Source organism: Colias croceus, chromosome 27 (genome assembly GCF_905220415.1).
Source record: "Colias croceus chromosome 27, ilColCroc2.1".
NCBI lineage: Eukaryota > Metazoa > Arthropoda > Insecta > Lepidoptera > Pieridae > Colias > Colias croceus.
The window spans coordinates 3,736,573-3,758,729 of record NC_059563.1 but is presented as its reverse complement, the minus strand read 5'-3'; the positions used below and the strand labels follow the sequence as shown (position 1 = coordinate 3,758,729).

At 33.3% G+C, this 22,157-nt stretch overlaps 1 protein-coding gene across 1 annotated transcript in view; it reads right to left on the bottom strand.

Annotated features, from left to right (window-relative positions):
* Window positions 1–22,157, bottom strand: part of LOC123703719 (ryanodine receptor) — a 154,039-nt gene that overhangs the window by 117,857 nt on the left and 14,025 nt on the right. The window contains 2 exon segments of the mRNA XM_045651812.1: window positions 1,184–1,333; window positions 11,270–11,374. Coding sequence (XP_045507768.1) covers window positions 1,184–1,333; window positions 11,270–11,326 — 207 coding nt within the window. The 5' untranslated portion in view covers window positions 11,327–11,374.

Here is a 22,157-nt window from a genome sequence, read left to right as displayed (position 1 = left end):
TTTGATAAATTCTTATGGCTATAGGCTATATTATATAATCACGCTAAAAGGGGTGACAGACGTACGAGTAAGTACGCGAACTTGTGGCTCGACGACCTTTTTCGCTCGTGTGTCACCCCAAGTACGCGTACTTAAAAACCGTCGAGTAAGTTCGTTGACGATCCAACATGTTTGAAATTTTACTCGAAGCCCGCCTTGGCTCGCACGTCTGTCACCGCCGCGAGCCGCGAGCCGCGAGCCGCGAGCCACGAGCCTAGCCTGTCTAGATATAATAGGTGTTACTAAGTGCAAAAGTTCATCATATAATGGCTCAGGCATCCTTAAATTATTACGCGAGTCTTCCTTCTACATCGTAGCTCCTTCACCAAAGTTACGTGGGATAAACGCTCTCTTTTTTTAAGCCAGTTTTTCACCCACTTTTTCTGATTTCGTTTTCTCTTTTAGTTTTATTTTATGAAAATAATTTAATATAAATAATATGAATGAATATAATATAATTGAATATTGGCGAAGGTATCTTTGAATCACGCCAAGGAAGTTTCACTCCTGACGCGTGGGCTCGGCGCACACGCTCTTTTTTGTAAAGTACCCTCAAAATATAATAGTAAAAAAGAAAATATCTTTCAATTTTTGAACATTTATTTTGTTAGAATGCTATTTACTTAAAAATAAGAGCTGGTTATTAAATTAAAAATGTCTGTATTTAATTCCTGAACTGTGTTCCTGAATAACATAAAATTCCCTCTGTTGATGACATAGAGACATTCGACATCGGTGACACGCGAGAAGCTACTGACCAAGCTCTACGTGTGTCACCGACGTCGAGCCGAGTAAGTACGCGAACTTTAAAACCGCGACTTTAAAGTTTGTACGTCTATCAGCCCTTTAAGACCAACAGGAGCAGAGCCATGCGGGTGAAAGCGCGCGGCACTTCTAGTCAACTATAAAATGACGAGAATGCTTCTATCTAGACTTGAAATTTTCGTTTTAACCTTTGCTATAACGTGTGCCCCTTCGCATTACTACTTTTACATTAGAGAAGATTCTTTTGTTAAATAGCTTAACCACACAATTTCATCTGCTCTCCAAAAATGCTTTACTATATACCTCTATTTGCAACATTTTTATTGAGTTGACCTTTTCGATCGTAGTATATAAATTTATAAATAAACAATAAACATACCTGTTCAATAACAAAAACACACTGTGATAGATCGGGCGGTATGTTCTTATCAGCGATGTTCTCCAAGAAACAGTGCCGGTTACCGAACCCCTCGGCTGCCAGGCAGACCCTCTCACCGGTGGCCGTGCAAGACAGGCACACCATATCTTCCTGTAGGAAATATTAATTAATACTTTGATACTAGTTTAGGTCTTGTTGATAAAGATTAAACAAATATATTTATGTAAAGAAAGAGTAACAAATTTCAAATAGCGACTCTGACTTCTTGTAGTTTCGTGATACATCATCACTACATAGTACCTATAAAACAAAGTCACTTTCTCTATCCCTATGTTCCTTTGTATGCTTAAATCTTTAAAACTACGCAACGGATTTTGATGCGGTTTTTCAATAGATAGAGTGATTCAAGAGGAAGATTTTAGTATATATGTATAATTTATTAGGTTTTACACAAAGCGGTCGAAGCCGCGGGCGGTAAGCTAGTATTTTTATATCTTATTGGTAATTTTACACACACATAGATAATCTCAATGAACATGAAATGAATATCACCTGTGAAAAGGGACATCATTGAAGAAAATATTAGGAAACTTTCCAGAATTTAAAACCTTTTTTTCGACCTACTATTAAAGATGTGGGTAGAGCGAGAGACGTGATTTTTTTGGGAATAACAATAACATCAAACAGAATATTTATGCTTTGATATAATATATTGATGTATTTTTTTTTTCAAGAAACATAAACTTTGTGTCACTTAAGAACTATGTAACTCAAGAATTATGTCGTCCTCTAGAGAAGATTAGCCAAGAAGATTGAAAAGCAGGTAAGAAAAAAATTTGTGTGATATACCTTACAAATAAAATTATTATGGAACTTATAATGGAGCTTATAATCCTAATGTATATAAATGTAATATTAATTTAAATGTAACCACCTATAAATAAACAGAAAGGTACAGTAAACAGATGATATATGTATTTAAATTATATGGAGATCACCTAGCCAAAAGGGTGGGTAAATTATTACATAAACACATACAAATATTTATGAGTCAATTCCTTGCTCATTCCTTGCAGCTGATGCCAAATTTCAATTATTCAAAACAGCAAAATCATATCTAAGTCGGTATAGTGTATATAGTAGGTATGTCAAGAGAAGTAAAGATTATGTTGTCTAGGAGAGATTTTCAGAGATTATTTAAGATTTTAATCGACTTTGATAGTATAGGCAAATGTTTTTAATTTACGTTAAATCTGTATTTAATTTTTAAATCCATTCAAAAAATGAATAATGTTCCGTAAGCAATCGCACCAAGACGGTAAGTTCTGACAACCAAGAAAAATCTACAAAAATTTTTTTCCACACCAAAAAAGCAGTTAACTTTAAGAACGTCTTCCTTCTTTGATTTTGGTTGAAACATAATAGTCTAATCAACTACCTATTTGTTACGTATAGAGAGGTCTTTTGGTCTAATTATGTAATTATATCTAATAAAGTAGCAGCAGAAATTCTATAGACTGTAATGCTTGGTTATTATTTAATTAGAGTAGCTTATTCTATGTAGTTAAATTTGAGTAATAAGTCAGCGATTGACCAAGGCTAGGCTATTTAACCGACTTCAAAAAAAAGGAGGAGGTTATCAATTCGGCCGGTATATATTTTTTTTTTTTTTTTTATGTATGTACACCGATTACTCCGAGGTTTCTGAACCGATTTACGTGATTCTTTTTTTGTTCGATGCGGGATGGTGTCGAATTGGTCCCATAAAAATTTTATTCGGCTAGGCCCAGTAGTTTTTATTTTATGAGCATTTTTGTCTGTACTCGATGACTTAATTGGAATGTAGCAAGTAACTTTGATTCACTTCCCGGTAACCGATTGAGTTGAAATTTTGTATAAGTGTGTAAATTGGATAGCGATGAAACATTATCATGACATAGAGCTGATTTGATGATGGAATCGGAAGGTGGCCATAGGAACTCAGTAATATATCGCGGGTCTCAAACCATAGGGGCGTATCCACAAAACCCCTACTTTTCAGGAGAGACAAAAAACTTAATAACTTTTTTTGTGATTGAACCACCTTGTTGTGTTTTTGCATGTAGCTATATATTTACACTGCAGTTAATATGGAATGCTTGGTTTTAAGATATTCCCTCTGTAACACTAGTTTTTAGCTGATACGTCTATTTGCCATGACGAATAGACGGCAAAACTCCGTCAAATTTCCCCCATAAATGTATGGAATTTATGGACGTAAAACCCTTCTCCTTAAATTATTAATATTTATACTTATATTTATTTTTACCTAGTCGGTGACTCAAAATATTGTAATTTAGGAATGAGAACCCATCGAAATTAACGTTATTTTCGCGGTTTTTAAAATTCTTACGCCTGTTTGGCTTGGCATTTATATTGAGAGGCGTTTGAATTCAAAGTAGAGGTATAAACCAGTTTTATTCTACAATTTAGACAAAAAAAAAACAAATGGAAGTAATTACACAATATTTTCTGTGTGAAAATAAAAATAAGCATATAAAAAAATTATTTATAAATCTGAACATAGTTACTTACCTACTTTAAATGACTAAAGTCACAAACATTTATAACTACGTTAAAAACAACCGACTTCAATATGTAACGGAAAAGTAAAAAATAATTATTGATAAAAAAGTTATTGAAGTCGGTTGTTTTTAACGTAGTTATTTTTATTTAATACTTTATAGTGTATTTTTCAACACGAATCAAACAAGCCCAAACTCGATAAAGTTGAGTCAATATATTACTGAGTTCCTATGGCCACCTTCCGATTCCATCATCAAATCAGCTCTATGTCATGATGATGTTTCATCGTTATCCAATTTACATACGTATACAAAATTTCAGCTTAATCGGTTACCGGGAAGTGTATCAAAGTTACTTGCTAGATTTCAATTAAGTCATCGAGATCAGACAAAAATGCTCATAAAATAAAAACTGCTAGGCCTCTCCGAATAATTTTTTTATGAGACCAATTCGACACCATTACAAATCAAACAAAAAAAGAATCACATAGATCGGTCCAGAAACCTCGGAGTAATCGGTGTACATACATAAAAAAAATATACCGGCCAATTTGATAATCTAATTTTAACATGATTTGCTGGAGACATCATTACATATCTTAGCATTGAAGCCACCACTGAATTTCGATTTTGTCCTGGGCAGCAATCAGAATAAAGAATCAGGTGTTCCACATTGGTAAGCTTGGTGATATAAGTATACAAACATGTTGAGACTTCATTTGCCCCTCTGTTTCTCTCGTACTCTGGCCAAAAGTACCAGTAGCCCTGTTTGCTCACTGCATTATGTATTGTGAAATTCATAAAGCCCAATTTCCTTTTATAAAAGATAGGTTTACCCAAAACTAATGGACAGTATAATACTGCTTCGAAATCAAAGGTACAGAGAGTAGAGTCAACCATTGCCTTTAATTTATCTTCTTCTTTTCTTCTTTGGCATATTCTTTCCTATTAACATGTTCTTCATACTCCTGTTTTTCTTTCTGTTCTTCTTCGGGTAACTGCTCAAACTTAAGAAACCAACATTGGTCTATCCTCGGCTTGTATATGAAATCTAGCAGATAGGAACCTTATTATTCTCCATGCAATGTTCTTTATAAAATAACTAGCTTACCGCCCGCGGCTTCGCCCGCTTTCTCTAAAACGATTTGAAATTTAAACTATCCTGTCTCTCAAGTTGGATCGAACAGCACATGGTGTGCGAATTTTATTATAATCGGTTAAGTGGTTTAGGAGTCCATTGAAGACAAACATTGTGACACGAGATTTATATATATTAAGATATATAATATATAGTAAATTCACTAAAGTTATTCCAAGCATTAGAATTACATCTACTCGCTTTGGCATCTCACTGCAGAATAATCGTGTTTCCGTGTTGTTGACATGATGATACGTCCACCAACTTGCTCTGTGACGTCCTCCTAGTGACGAAATCTTGAGACAGCAATACTTAAATATGTAGACGTATGTGCATACGTCCACAGTGATGACTAAATATCCCCAGGATCATGTTGACATTGATGGTCGTATGCGCTTACGTCTATATAGCTCGACACAATGATTTCAGGTTAAAATAAAACAAACAGTCGTATGTGCATACGTCTATAAGGCACGTCAAAACTGCCTCAATAAGCAATAATATTGCTCTTACGTCTATTATACGGCTATATGGCCTAACAATAATTGTAGACTGTCTAGCTTACGGCAAATAATATTTTGCGTTTTATACAAAAAGTAATCGGTATTAAATTATGAGAAAAATTGAGGTTATGTATTGCTTAAAGTAGAATCCAATGGCATTAAAAACGAAAAATCGCATTTTTGCATATACGCCCCTATGGTTTGAGACCCGCGATATTGACTCAACTTTATCGAGTTTGGGCTCGTTTGATTCGTGATGAAAATTACACTAAAAAGTATTAAATAAAATTAACTGCGTTAAAAACAACCGACTTCAAAAACGGAAAAGTAAAAAATAAAAAAGATTTGATATTATTAATTGCTACATATTATTTAGATGTGCTATTTATTAAATAGGTTTGAAGTCGGTGCCAAACACTAAGCACTTAGTATTAAGCCCGTGCACCGACATCAAACCTATTTAATAAATAGCACATCTAAATAATATGTAGCAATTAATAATATCAAATCTTTTTTATTTTTTACTTTTCCGTTTTTGAAGTCGGTTGTTTTTAACGCAGTTAATTTTATTTAATTTTACAAAAACCTTTGAATTTGTGGATATACTATGTCATCATGCTGTAGACTTTATTATACAGTTACAGACCGTCGCAAAGGTCAATAATAATTAGCTAATGACATTTTTAAAGATTGTAAATAGAAAAAAAATGTTTCAATAAATCTAGTAGAAATTGAAAAACTTTCATTAGAGTCGTAATCGAAGCATTGAAAGGGAAGCCAATTTTCCGCCATTGAAGGGAAAAGCGTGAAAATTCCTTTCAAGTCTTTCAATTTCCTTTAGCAATAGCTTTTATGTTATAATGCGTAGAAGGTACATAGATATAAATACATAGCGTTGACTTTGAAGCAGATGAGTAAGTAATAAATATGTGTGTGTAAGTAATAAAATATATTACACACTATTTATCCTACTAATATTATAAATGCAAAAGTTTGTGAGGATGGATGTATGTGTATTAGAGTAAGATCCCAGGGCCGTAAGACACAACTTATTTTCTAAAGCATATAAGTTTCGGTTCACAGTAATCTCTAGTGTACTTTTTATTATCTGAATGTTAGTGGAGCTCTACCGGTGACACCTGCGCCACCTGAGCCAAAACTAAAAAAAGCTCTAATAAATGAACTTAATTTTAAATGTTTGATTTTTTTATATGTTACTAGCGGTCTGCCCCGGCTTCGCCCGTGGTACATATTCACGTTTTCTCTACATAAGAACCATCCTCGTACTTCAAGGAATATAATAAAAAAAGAATTAAAGAAATCGGTTCAGCTGTTCTAAAGTTATGCGCTTACCAACACATTTTGGGATTCATTTTTATATTAAATACATAGATTAAGATAACTATTACAATGTTATATTTAATCAGTCAGACAAATTGCAATGACCAAACATTCCCTAAACACAAAAATTACACCACCATGAGTATGAGCGCGAGAGCACTTGTATTGCCTTCTACTTCCGGCTTGAAGGACCATACTATTATTTTTACTCTGTGCTTGTCCTAATTGAGAATGTGTGTTACTAGGGTTAAGTGAAGTGTGTTACTGGAGTATAATCTCAAGGGATTGTGTGTTACTTTGGCCAGAAATAGAGGAGATTTGTTAATCGCGATATCTGCGCATTGAAGGAAATAACTGCCGACTTTGGCCGTGTTAATTATTATTATGATTGTCAGTAATTATGTTTTACTAGACATCTAATTTTTACCATTTATTAATATTGTGTCAATGAGCTAATAAAGAGCAACAATAGTCACTAATTTTTCAATAATGAAAAAAAATTGTGTAAAAGCTTAGTTACTTGACTTGAGAATTGATTTCTTAGATAAAAAGTATAGTACCAGATATTATTACGCTACGCACAAAAACCTAACAATATTACTTTTGATAAAAATAATCGATTTCAAGTACCTAATAGTTTTAAATGTAGCAAAATTTACCTCTCAATAACATAATTGTTTATTTAACTACCATATCTATAAATAAGAAAGAGCATTGCCAATTCCCGGGTCTGAATCAACTGACGAAGTGACGAGAATAGTTAAAAGTATGCTCATGTCATTAAACTACATGCTTGATTGAATTCCTCGTGATGACGTCACAGTTTCGTAATGTCTTCATTTGAGCTTCATGATAATATGATAATTGTTGAACAAAAAATATTTTGAAGAGATTTAATTTAGCATTTTTTATTTTTGTAGCAAATATAATGCTTAAATAAGGAGGAATCTGTAGACAAATATTAAACTATTAAGTATGCCTTTGAAGTCACGCTACCAAACGCTTCAACGTAAAATTAACTATAGAAGGTAAGCACAGGTGCCATTTTGTGACCTCTTTCCCAGTCAGTTTACGCCGTGAATTAAACTGACTGGCAAATTCATATAATACCATATAGTTCAGGATACATCGCCCATTTTTGCAAGTGACTACTATCAAGCTGATTTTCCGTTTGTAGCTTTATTTTGATGAGACACCGAATAATTTCGTGTACGAAACTCTCGATTGTGGTAGCTAACAGAGATAACAAGGATAAAATTTTTTGATTTGATGGTTCTCAAATATTTATTACGCAATTTGTAGGACAATATGTCTGTTGAAATATATAAACATTAACTAAGTGAAAACAAAAAAATCAGCTTGTTAGTAATCATTTGTGATGACCTCGTTATCGATACACTTTGGAAAGGGGGACTCTTTGAACCAACCATAGATTTTGTAGGACAAATATTTTTTCGAATAATTTAGGTAATTATCTTGAGATTGAACAAAAAAAAAATTCAGTTAGTAATAAATATTTGAGAACCATCAAATCAAAAATTTTTATCCTTGTTATCTCTGTTAGCTACCACAATCGAGACTTTCGTACACGAAATTATTGGGCGTCTCATCAAAATAAAGCTACAAACGGAAAATAAGCTTGATAGTAGTCACTTGCAAAAATGGGCGATGTATCCTGAACTAATAATTAACCATCGCTGGTTATTGCGATCATTATATGAATTTGCCAGTCAATTCAATTCATGGCGTAATCTGTCTAGAAATAAGAGGGTTATAATACGGCACCAGATGAATATATAAGTATATTAAGAAGAGCTGGAACGTCAACACATTTACACATTGCACATGTTAGGCCGGGAGATACTGACACAAAATTTCGGGTCATTTGTGACAGGATGGCGGTCTAGAGGGGTCTTACTTATCCGACGAGTGTGATTTACGCCCACGCGACTAGTCCGCCGGTACCAGCGTTCTGACCATCATTTTTCTTTTTGTCATTGCGTAATAAGACCTCTGTAGAACCGCCATTCTGTTACAAATGACCCGAAATTTTGTGTCAGTATCTCCCGGCCTATGTATGTGTCATATTTTGCAATTGTTTATAAATACAGGATGATGTAATTGGTGTAGTACGAATATCTAAAAATCTATGAAGAATTTTGTGATACAGTAAATGGAAGAATTATATACTATTTTACAGTATTTAATAAAATCATTTAATTTTTTGTTCATTTTCATTAGAAATGTCAATTTTTCTCACCAAGGTGGAAATTTGGATGATAAGGATCTTGTTAGAAAAATATAAATTTTGACTAAAATCGACATTTTTTTTTTCAAAAATCAAATTACTAATTAATAATCAGAGTTATCACCATTTACATTAATTTACAAACGATATCGGTTGTTCTTACTTAAAATTGAATACCAATGTCTTATTGCGGTATGTGTTCTTTGGAAGTGTTCGTAAAGTTGTTGATCCGTAATTAAATTTTGCGGAAAATCTTTTAGAGCGCTTAGTTGTGACATATCCTAAGCATATTCAATAGAATTAAAAGACGAGCGAATATGCAAGCCAGTCTAAAATATTTTCTAAAATGAAACTAGAGTCGCATTTATTTTTGAACATACTGTAAGTGAAATTGCATAAGTGTGAGTACTGTGAACATGCCAGCTTTGCTTAACTGACCGATACAGCAGAGAAGAAATATACAGCATTATTTACAGAGTAGGTATAATTTAAGGCTTCATATTTTATTAAATACCCAAATAATAACAAACAACAATTAAAAGTTATTTAAGCCAGTGAAAATTGCTTACCTACAACAAAATTAACTACCGCTTTATTACCAGCAGTTTACTCAGTAAGTATCATAAATTTTATTCCATTATGGTGTCATAGCTTTTATTGTGAAGGCAAAATCGATTATTTTGTTATACATCTTGTTCAATAATCGCTAACAGGGTAAGTTTCATTTATGATTCAAGCCGGCTTTGTCCACTTAACATTTTATCAGATTAATGAGAGCGGCAACTTATCAATTTTCTTATTATGCTGAAATCTTTTGATCTATACAAGCACCTTATCAGTGATGATAGTTGATAACGTAGTGTTTTAATTGGTAATCGATTTTCTTTTAAAATTAAGAAAAAGTTAAGATGTAGGTAAGTCAATTTTGGCGAGATTCGAATCACTTTTTCATACATCTGAATTAGTTTTCTCAAAAACACGAATTATGTTTCTTTTCTATTTCATCAAAAAGGTAAAAACGGACTCATTTTATTTACTAGTATCGCTAACTACCCGTTTTATTACTTTCCTTGTTTTCTTCATTCAACCAATATTAATAAATTCCCGTAAAATTTGCCGACAACCTCCCGAAATTAGCAGTTAATTCGCGAGCATAATCCGTAAATCGCAACATTACCCCAAAACTTTGCGCTATACAATATTAAATTTAATCTTTGAAGCTATCCTCTAAAGTTCCGACAGAGTCGGGTCAAGGCTTCCGTAAATGCTGCGTTTTCAAGGAACCTTTATGGCCTTCAAGTGTTTGAACTATGCGATAACGGCAGTTCACTTGTGAATTAATATTAGACTGGTATATAGAGGGTTTATTACGTTTGAGTTCAATATATAAGTTATATAGATAACTTAAGTAAGGTAAAACAGTAAGTAGGGTAAAACAAAGGTAAACAACCAAACTCTATATTATAAAATAGAGTTTGGTTGTTTGTTTGCTTGCCAGAACGCAGTAATCACTCAAAATTATTTCGCTATTAGATAATCCATTTATTATTATCACGCTTAGGCCAATAGGACCGAAGCAATGCGCGTAAAACCGCGGAGCACAGCTAGTTTTTCTATATTTGGTAGAGAGCTAGTAAGACGCTTGTTCTAGCTAGTTTTAGAGACTTAATTTCTATAAAATATAGTAAAGATCTAAACATAATATTTTCAGGATAAAATTATTCTACCGATATTGATGACTTTTACGTATACGGAAAAACAGGTACAGCAAAACAAAACTTGTAAAGGCTGTAATATGGTAAGTACATTGTGTGCAGAATGGTTATATGTTAATGCATGCAAATTGTGGCGTAGTGGGGAAACTTGTAGCTAGTTTATGAGAAATAAGGCAAAACTTGCAGACCGATTTACTTTACCCTTAAATATGTGTGTATTGTTTACGCTTTTGGCTAGGTACTTATTTTACATATTAAGTTAAAAAGAGAAATACCATAAATCGATTATGAACGGTATTTTATTTATTTGTTTCAGGAACATCATTTTAACATCAGGAAACTTTTACGATCAATTTCTTTTAGATGCTGCTGAACCTTACCTTAAAAAGCTTATTTCATTCTTAGGTAAAACAATGAATAATGACATATTTCTTCCCCTGGACTATCTCTAGGTGAAACTATCAATACCTACTTATATACATTTATCAGTCTCAGATTCTCTCTATTGTCACATATGTATCAATATTTTTTTTGATGAAAATATTAAATATAAAAATGAAAATATTAAAAATCTTACCGTTCGCAAGAATGAAACATCATCTTGCTCACTCGCTCCTCCCTCAGCTTCCGCCATTTTGAGTTAATTTTCCCTCTGATTTAAGTCGTTAATACCATTCCATAACTGAAACAAAGAAATGGCCAAATAAATAATGCTGAAATCAATATTACAGAAGAAAGTGGATGATGTAAACTTTTTTTTATGAGCAAAATCTTAATTTGAAATTTCTTTTTAACTTTAGCTTGGAAGTTAAAGTCGAATATTCTTAAAGTTTTTTGAAAAAGGTAGCTGGTCCTAAATATTACTAGTACGATGTTTACATGAACTTATTATATTAGGGCATTATTTGAGGTAAATTTCATACAAAGAGAATCAAAAAAGAAAATCCAAACCTAAGCATTCCAATACAATATTCAAATCTAATATATAAAAATCAATGCCACTTTTCGTTGTAATTCCATAACTCGAGAACGGCTGAACCGATTTCGATAATTCTTTTTTTATTATATTCCTTGAAGTACGAGGATGGTTCTTATGTAGAGAAAACGTTAATATGTACCACGGGCGAAGCCGGGGCGGACCGCTAGTATTATATACAAACATCAGATATAAAACTAATTGAACGATGAATCGCCTTAACAAAATCAAAAAAGAAATCCTTTAAACATTTTACGTCTTATTACTATCGTGTTAAAGAACAAAATCAATTTACGCTTAACGTGCCCCTTCTCAAAAGCAACTCCTAATTGCTCATTGTCACACTACGACATAACAACTATTCTTCCGCTGAACACTCTACAATATTTACGCGAAAATAATGGGAGAGATAAAGAAGAATTCATATTTAACGAGCTTGCCGAGATTCCTGGACAAAGGAAAGCGTAACTTTATGACCCACGTTGGATGCCAGAATATAGGATTAGGTTGGAACAGATGGGAACTTAAGGCCTTTGTTTTCATGAAGTTGGTTCTGAATATTAAAGTTATTTTGTAACCAGATTGTAGATAATTCTTAAAGATATCTTTGGAATAATTTCATCCAAATTATAAATCTAAATAATGTAAGTAAGTATTTGGGAAATGTAGCCTTCATATATTATGGAGTTATAGGAACATGATTTGAAATCTGTGTTTGTTTTCATTTTCGAGCAAATAGTATGAATGTGACTTTCGATATTTGTTTACATTGATGTACTGTACTACCCTGTATGTTTATAATGTAAATGGGTGAGGAGGAAATATTGCTTTTAACAATATTATAGTTTATTGTTTATTACGTGTCCAAAACGTGAAAACAAGAGAGGATTGGACCGAAAATTATTCTTATCCCGGCTTACTAAGAAAACCAACGAGGAAAATAATATAGGAATGAATGAATACTCTTTGTTGTAGACAAAGGAAACGCAGAGCAGTCGTTACTAGTTATTACATAGCATAGGCATAGGAAGGAAAGGTATTAAGTAGGTACAATAGGCTACTTAATACTTATAAGCGATTTCTACCAAACAACTCAATATTTTGAACGAACAAAAGAAAAAAGAATTGATCATATGAATAACAAGAAAAGAGAACAAGATTAAATATAGACCTTAGTATTATTTACGATAGTTATTTGACAAAGGTAATGTTTTTTCATAAAACTCGGACACTTTTCAGACTTTGCTTTGAAAATTTAATTCAGCAATTCATAAACTGGCACCTTACGCCGAAGTACCCTTAAACTGAAGATCGGTGTCAAGTTTGTACTTAAATTTCGGCATTTAAAAGAAGTTTCCTCTTTTATACTTTCGTACTGGTAAAGTTTTGCGTGCTGGATTTCATCAGCGGACTAAAACACGGACAAAAGCTTTCATCCCTATATATTACAACATAATATAACATAAGCATGCTAATGAAAAGGGTTATGTTAAAACCTGGGTTTAACTATTTTCAATACAACTTGGTTTCACAAAGACAATCATAACATTAGGACGGATTTTCGTGCATCAATGCTCTAAGTTGCAAAAAATTATATTCATAATATAAAAAAAAACTTTACAATATAAAAAACGCTATCTATTACAGTATTACTAGGTTCAAATAAATAATATGTCTGTAGTCTAGACAATGGACAATGTTAAATCAGTATTCATTAGGTATTCAAGTTCAAGGCATCATTTTATTTTTATTTATAGTCGTTTATTTTGGTATTTCGTTTGTTGATGTTCAGACAATTATGTTATTAATGTTATTATGTACGTATTTAAGTAATTTTTATTGTTTGGAACGATAGAGTTAATCATACTTCACTATTTCTTCTAATATATAAAAATCAATGCCACTTTTCGTTGTAATTCCATAACTCGAGAACGGCTGAACCGATTTCGATAATTCTTTTTTTATTATATTTCTTGAAGCACGAGGATGGTTCTTATGTAGAGAAAACGTAATCATGTACCACGGGCGAAGCCGGGGCGGACCGCTAGTATAGTATAAAACAAAGTCGCTTTTTCTGTCTCTATGTCCCGTTGTATGCTTAAATCTTTAAAACTACGCAACGGATTTTGATCTGGTTTTTTTTAATAGATGGAGTGATTCAAGAGGAAGGTTTTAGTATATAATTTATTAGGTTTTAGACAAAGCGGGCGAAGCCGCGGGCGGTTAGCTAGTACATTTATAATCTATACATATAATAAATCTGTAGAAGGGTCAATTCTGTACATTGAAAATATTGAAAAAATAAATAGCAGGGGGTGTTACTGGATCGATACCAAACCCAAATATGTGATTAAAAAAATTTTTGTCTGTCTGTCTGTCTGTCTGTCTGTCTGTCTGTCTGTCTGTCTGTATGTGAAGGCATCACGTGAAAACTAGCGGTTCGATTTCGATGAAACTTGGTATAATTATACCTTATTATCCTGGGCGTAAAATAGGATACTTTTTATCCTGGAAAAATACGTAGAAAAAAAATAATCTTAATTTTTCAGTTTTATCCATAGACGTTGTTCCGTAGAACCGCGAACACACGTTGCGTATTATTATAGGCCTAGCCGTATTTGGGAATTGGGTCTAATAGATATTTATAAGATGTTATTGTCAGAGGTACTCAAAATGGATAAATAAACCATCCACGCGAAGACCGACATCCGCGCGGACGGAGTCGCGGGCGAAAGCTAGTACGAAATATAACAAATGCAATGTTTGCTTGAAGTCAGATTATCATCAATACAATTTATTGTTATAGCCCTTTTTACTATCTGGATTTACATATTACATATACCTCTATAAAGGCTCTACATAAAAGAAAGTCGAGGTAGTTATAGCACTTCATTCATTCCAACGATTTAGGTACTTCTCTTCTTCTTTAGTTTATTGAATATCTAAAAGTTAGAAACAAACCCGAACAATTTTAACCTAAAGGCTTTTACATGCGATAATAACCTTGAGCATACTTGACGGATCTCAAACCTCTCACCCTGCACCTTCTTTTTTCCTCGCATTTTGTATTTAAAAAGATACTAGTGTCAATCAGTGAAACAAAAAATCCTCGTCAGGGACTGTTGTGTAACTGATAATTTATAAAACATAAAATTTTCAGAGCTCTAAGTCAGCAGGTTACGAAGTTTATAGAGTATTTGCGGAAAAATCGATGACCACGGCACATTTTTTTTCTAGAAATCTATTAATTTTGGAAAAAAGTCCTCGCGAGCAATTAAAGATCAAAGACCATCCTATTTTATATATTTTTTTCGGTATTGTGCTTTATGTTGTACCAGACTTTATAGAGGTTGAACATAGTCGAAATTGCCGGGTAACGCCTTAAACAAAAAAAATGTGACTATTCGAGCGAAGGGCTAGTAACAAGTAAATCAAAGTTTTAATTAACTATTTACGTTGTCATCGTTGGTTAACGTGACCCCGTTCTTGTGTAGTTTTAATTAATTAAAAACTTGGTATATTTTAAAGTAAAAGTTGAATTTATAATGTTCACAGTTTACACAGGGCATTACGGCAATTAAAACCCTTGCAGACTTTAAACGAGGTTAGGTAGAATATTATATTTGGTGTAAACGTAAGAAGGTAATTTATAAGTAAACCTTTTAAACCATAGATATTATTTAACTTTACAGTTTGCACGCTTTGATGTCTGCATGAATAAATTCTATGAATTATAGTATAATATGGACGAACCATTAAGAAGACTTTAAAAATAGACTGCTCATCCTTCCTTAAATAAAATATGAATATTATGTTGCTATGAATGAGATTTTTTTTTTATCACGTAGTAGATACTGCCATTTAAAATATATTTTTACGTATTTTTTTATTTATATAAATTTCTTATGTACGAGTAACATCTGCAGCTATGAAAAGAATCTAACAAACTGCGTCGCTGCGCCTGCCAAATTCCATATGTGCATTTTTTCGTTTTTTCACTAAACATAATCTCCGTTTCGTTCTGTATGTGATGATAAAATCCTTTTTGTGAAATTCCATTCAGAAAGAAATATAACAAATACCGTATGTATTTTGGCCGTTTAGAAAAATTCGTATGTGCAGAAATGCACATAAAGGATTTGCGTTCCGTCGTCAGTCACCCACAACAGTGCGTCGAGAGGGTGCGTTGTGGTGTAAACAACATTATAAAAATAGTTTTATTGTGTTAAAACTAAATAAAAGTGGTAAGTACTTACTAAATTTACTTAAATTGTGTTATTTTTATATAATACCGTAAGCTATTCATCAGTAACTTGTCAATTTAAGTTCCTAAACATTATTTTAACCTAAAAAATAGTCTTGTATACTTATCATATATTGTTTAGTAATTATTAGTGGATTTATTACTAGAACATTATTACAATAATTTAAAATATTCTATGTGATAAAAGCTACAAAAGCTTCTGAGTATTTGAGTGTGTGTCTGTGTGATTGTTTTTGAATTTTTGTTATTACCTACTTCACGTAAGTTTTGAGCGTAGGTACCTAACTACGTTTGCAAATACAACGCTTATATTTACGTATTATACGTGCCCTAAAGTGAGGGCTACGTAGTGAATGTGCATATTGTGTTAATGTAATTATGTTTGTTTGTATATTGGGTAATCACTACATATAGTATAAAGCAAAGTCGCTTCCCGCGTCTGTATGAATGTATGCTTAGATCTTTAAAACTACACAACGGATTTTGATGCAGTTTTTTTTAATAGATAGAGTGAATCAAGAGCTAGGTTTATATTATGTATAATAAACAGTATAGGGAAAGGGGAATTGTTTTACTACGAATTTAACGCGAGCGAAACCGCGTGCGGGCAAAAGCTAGTTACGTATTTATACCTACCTACTCTTTTTGTTTTTTTTTCAGGCAATATGACTTTTAACCCATATGCACGCAAACCAGCGTCACGGGGACAGATGCTTGTCAATTTAGCTAAAGGAATTGGCAATAATAATACAAATGAAGATTTAAATGTGCCTGATTTGTTTATGTCCAATAGTTACGATCCTACGCAAGGCCTGCAAAATTCAGATTTAAATCAAAATGTCTCCAACATAGAACAAAACTCATCGTCTGTAAATATGGAAACTAGTATAATATTTGAAGAACTAAAAGACGTTACATATGATAAACTTCTTGATCCTTTCATAGATAAGTCAGAAATTGATCTTATTACGGATAAACCAGAAATTGATTGTGGTATTCCTGAGATCTCGGACAGTATTAATAAAAGATATATTCTTGATGAAGTTACAGGCCAGTTAAGAGAGGATACGAAATTATTTGAGGAAAACTTTAATGAAGAGAATTACTACTTGGATGAAAAGACAGGAGAATTAAGATTAGAAAAAAATTCTACGATTTACAGAAATGAAGACTTTTATAGTACATCTGAAACTGAGATTTCGCTCAGTGATGAGGAAATAAGTAACAAACAAAGAGAGTTTAATAAGTTGAAAAGGGTATGTGGCAAAAAATATACAGGCAGAAAAAGGAAGTGTGACGAAACGGGTGAGAAAGCAAGTTATGAACTTGTACCGAGACCTAGAAAATATCTTAAAGAAAAGCCATGTGCACATTCTTGTATTTCGAAATCTGACAGAAGCTATTTATGTGGATTGATATCGGAACAAAAACGGAAAGCTGTATTTGATTATTTTTGGGGCTTGACTACGTGGGATGCGAAAAAAGCTTATTTAAAAACACTTGTTCGACTGCGTCCGGTATTAAGAAGACGTAAAACTATGAGTAACTCGGAAGATGCATCTCAAAGACAACTGGCATATGACTACTATTTTACAGACGATCAAAATGTTACTGTGAAGGTATGTAAAAGCTTTTTTGTCAGCACCCTTAACATAAATAGCGATACACTGTCAGAATGGATTAAAAAGCTGCAGGATAACATAGTAGAAGGACAAGATTTAAGATCTAAACATGAAAAACGGCAATCTATAATAAACCCTCTCCCAAAAGTTATTAAATCAACTACTGTCAAAGAATGGCTAAATTTAATTAATAAAGTACCAAGTCACTACTGTCGCTCTAGCAGTAACAGAGTTTACATAGAAGACACTTTTGAATCGAAATCCCATATATTTAGAGTTTACATTGAGTGGTGTAAAGCTAACGGAAAACCGTATATTGGTCGCAAAATGTTTAATACAATATTAGAAGAGGAAAAGATTTCCATTTTTAAGCCAAGAAAAGACCAGTGCGATGTATGCACAGCTAAAAAAGAAGGCAATATCTCAGAGGAGCAGTTCGCTGTGCACATTGAAAAAAAGAAAGAAGCCTACAACGCTCATATTGAAGCTCGCGCTATGAGCTCACCCGAGGTGCTCGTCCTGACTGTCGATGTCCAATCTGTTCTCCTTTGTCCAAAGATGCTAGTGTCAGTTCAATACTATAAGCAAAAACTTCAGGTTCATAACCAGTCTATTTATGTTAACAATAATAGAGATGTGCACCTGTATGTATGGCATGAGGGAGATGGAGGTGTTACGGCTAACGAATTTACAAGCTGCTTGATACATTTTATTAAGACTCAATTAAACTTTAAAAAAATTATAATTATATCAGATGGCTGTTCTTACCAAAATAGAAATAAAGTTTTGTCATCAGCTTTACTAAAATTAACAAAGGAGACTAGAATGGAGATTGAACAGATCATTTTAGAAAAGGGACATACAATGATGCAAGTAGATAGTGTCCACTCAACTTTAGAGAAAAAGTTTCGTCCCCCTATCTATACACCAACTGACTATATTAGTCGCATGAGGGAAGCACGACCTAAGCAACCGTACCACGTTCATCATGTTGATTATACTTTTTTTAAGAATTATGAGGATGACATTTGCATTGATTCCATTCGTCCAGGTAAAAAAGCTGGAGACCCGACCGTAAATGACATACGAGCTCTTTTATATAAAGATGGCAGTATCTTCTACAAGTTACGTCATCCCGATGAATGGAAAATCCTACCTCAGCGACTTCGTGCCAACAACCCATCATCTGTTGTTAGTCGACTTTACAATGAGCCCCGTAAAATTGATAAAACCAAATATGATAATCTCCAGTCTTTAAAACCTTTTATGCATCGCGACTATCATGCATTCTATGACAACCTTCATTACAAGGAATAAGTAACTGTGTACCTCAATTACTCAATTTAGGAATTAAGTTTATTTTTCATAGAAGTATTTAAATTGTTTTTTTTTGTTAAAGAGATTTTTATTTTTTTTCTAAAGATATTTTTAATATAATGCTGTGGTAACTTTTAGTTATTTTATTAAGTGTGATCTTAATATAAAGTTAAGTAGGTTAAAAAGTTAAAGTTAAGTAGGTTTATCACTGATCTCATATTATTTAATACAATAATTGTGAATTATTCTATATAAGTATACTAAATGTAAGTTTCTAATAGTTCCTACTCATTTCGTTGTATTTTCTTACTTATGATAAAGTAAAGATCACATAATGTAAACCTTAAAATTGTCATAAGTGTCACATTGCTAAAGCCTTTATGTGTAATAATGCACATCCAACATTATTTTATATGATTGTAAACCAGTTATGTGCACATTTTTGCAAAAAAAAATTGTAGCCTCTTAAATGACTGATAGTTTTGGCAACTTTTGTATTTTTATGATATATTAAATAAATGTCCATGTTGTGGTATCAATAATTTTGCCGAGTTTTTCATTTTCAATTCAATAACATGTTTTTTATTGTTTCCCAAAACCTTACAAAAATCACTTATGGAACTTGGCAGGCGCAACGACGTAAGTCTATTTAAAATGTAAATCCAGACATTGCAGAATGACCTTTGAGATCTACAAATTTGACCCAATTCTGTGCAAGATTCCCACCTGTAATCTAGCTTTCCTTAACGCTTCGAAACGTTACTTTGATAAATTTGTACAAACGATTAAAATAAATTATGAATTTACGAAATCAACTAGGTAAGGATTGAAATAATAAATTAAACTGTCACTTTTAATTGCTTATTATTTGTGCCCATAGATAATAACTATTTGTTTCAGTACAACAATTATTCAAAAGCATTCCTTAAAAAGTTATTTTTAATCTTAAATTTAAAAATAGCTGTAAAGTATTTAAAAAGAACAAGTCGAATAATATCGATAATACTTAATATAACTTTTATATGTTTGTTAAAATTAACTTTGCCTTTGTCACAATACCTATTTGAAATTCCTCGGTAACAAAACTAGTCATTCATAGAACGAATTAGTTCAGACAAAACCAGGTCAGCACTGTAATAAAGCAATTAATATTTAAGACCCGCCCTAACTTCGTCTGTGGGTCAAACAATCTGCTTAATTGTCTTTTATTTTACGTTCTATCTTTGTAAATATGTTTTTACGGTACTATTTCATTGAGAAGATAATATTCTTAGAAAACATCTTCATAAAGTCTAAAACCGTACCGAACATACTATGACCTACCAAAATCTTCCAAAGCTAACTTATAAAACATCGCATTCTGAAAGGTATGAAATTGGGCTTCAGGAAGGCATATTGGATTTAGTGTGACGTTACACCTCCCTTCTTATCTAACCTAAGAGCTTAGATATTAGCTACTATTATGTATTCTGTTTCATCGCTATATGGACAAACTAAGAAAACAATACGTCGCGTCAACGACCGCAAATTTAGCACATTGTATATGTTACAGTCAAAACCCTGAACCAGTCAATAACGTTATTGACCGGTAAAATCAGTTAATAAGGATATTGACTAAGGGCGTCGGTTAATATCCTTATTAACTGATTTTATCTGATTAAACCAGTTAATAACGTTATTGACTAAGGGCATCGGTCAATATCCTTATTAACTGATTTTAAGTCGAGACATCTAGTCAATATAGGTTTTAACCGACGTGCCCAGTCAAAACTCATAAAAAGTTAAGGACGTTAGTGAAATTATACTAGAAAATCATTTAAAAAGGTTCATAAAACTTTTTAAAGTGCAATATTTAAGAGTTTTATGTTTTATTAATTAATTCGGGGTATTGTTTGTAAACTGCAACCGCGCGAGAATACGTGCCCCAAAATATCTTTGAAGATGGCAATTGTGTTTTAATAACAACTAGGTTTCCGCCCGCAGCTTCGCCCGCGCAGTCAAAGAAAAACCGCATAGTTCCCGTTCCCGTGGGATTTCCGGGATTGCGTTAGTTTCTGATTTGATGGAGTGACCTGCAGGTGTACTTCGAAGACTGCTACTGGATCTAATAGACGAGTAGAGCTAGGACTGCCGAGTTTGGGCTCATTTTGTTAGTTATGTTGAGACCTTACCTCCGGACTTGATGGAGTGACCTGCAGGTGTACTTCGAAGACTGCTACTGGAACTATTATACGAGTAGAGCTAGGTGTGCCGAGATTGGGCTCGTTTTGTTAGTAACGTTGAGACCTTACTTCCGGACTTGATGGAGTGACCTGCAGGTGTACTTCGAAGACTGCTACTGGAACTATTATACGAGTAGAGCTAGGTGTGCCGAGTTTAGGCTCGTTTTGTTAGTACCTGCTGGTCACTCCATCAAGTCCGGAGGTAAGGTCTCAACTCTCAACATAACTAACAAAACGAGCCCAAACTCGGCACACCTAGCTTAACTCGTATAATAGTTCCAGTAGCAGTCTTCGAAGTACACCTGCAGGTCACTCCATCAAGTCCGGAAGTAAGGTCTCAACGTTACTAACAAAACGAGCCCAAACTCGGCACACCTAGCTCTACACGTCTATTAGTTCCAGTAGCAGTCTTCGAAGTACACCTGCAGGTCACTCCATCAAGTCCGGAGGTAAGGTCTCAACATAACTAACAAAATGAGCCCAAACTCGGCAGTCCTAGCTCTACTCGTCTATTAGATCCAGTAGCAGTCTTCGAAGTACACCTGCAGGTCACTCCATCAAATCAGAAACTAACGCAATCCCGGAAATCCCACGGGAACGGGAACTATGCGGTTTTTCTTTGACTGCGCGGGCGAAGCTGCGGGCGGAAACCTAGTTGTTATTAAAACACAATTGCCATCTTCAAAGATATTTTGGGGCACGTATTCTCGCGCGGTTGCAGTTTACAAACAATACCCCGAATTAATTAATAAAACATAAAACTCTTAAATATTGCACTTTAAAAAGTTTTATGAACCTTTTTAAATGATTTTCTAGTATAATTTCACTAACGTCCTTAACTTTTTATGAGTTTTGCCTGGGCACGTCGGTTAAAACCTATATTGACTAGATGTCTCGACTTAAAATCAGTTAATAAGGATATTGACCGATGCCCTTAGTCAATAACGTTATTAACTGGTTTAATCAGATAAAATCAGTTAATAAGGATATTAACCGACGCCCTTAGTCAATATCCTTATTAACTGATTTTACCGGTCAATAACGTTATTGACTGGTTCAGGGTT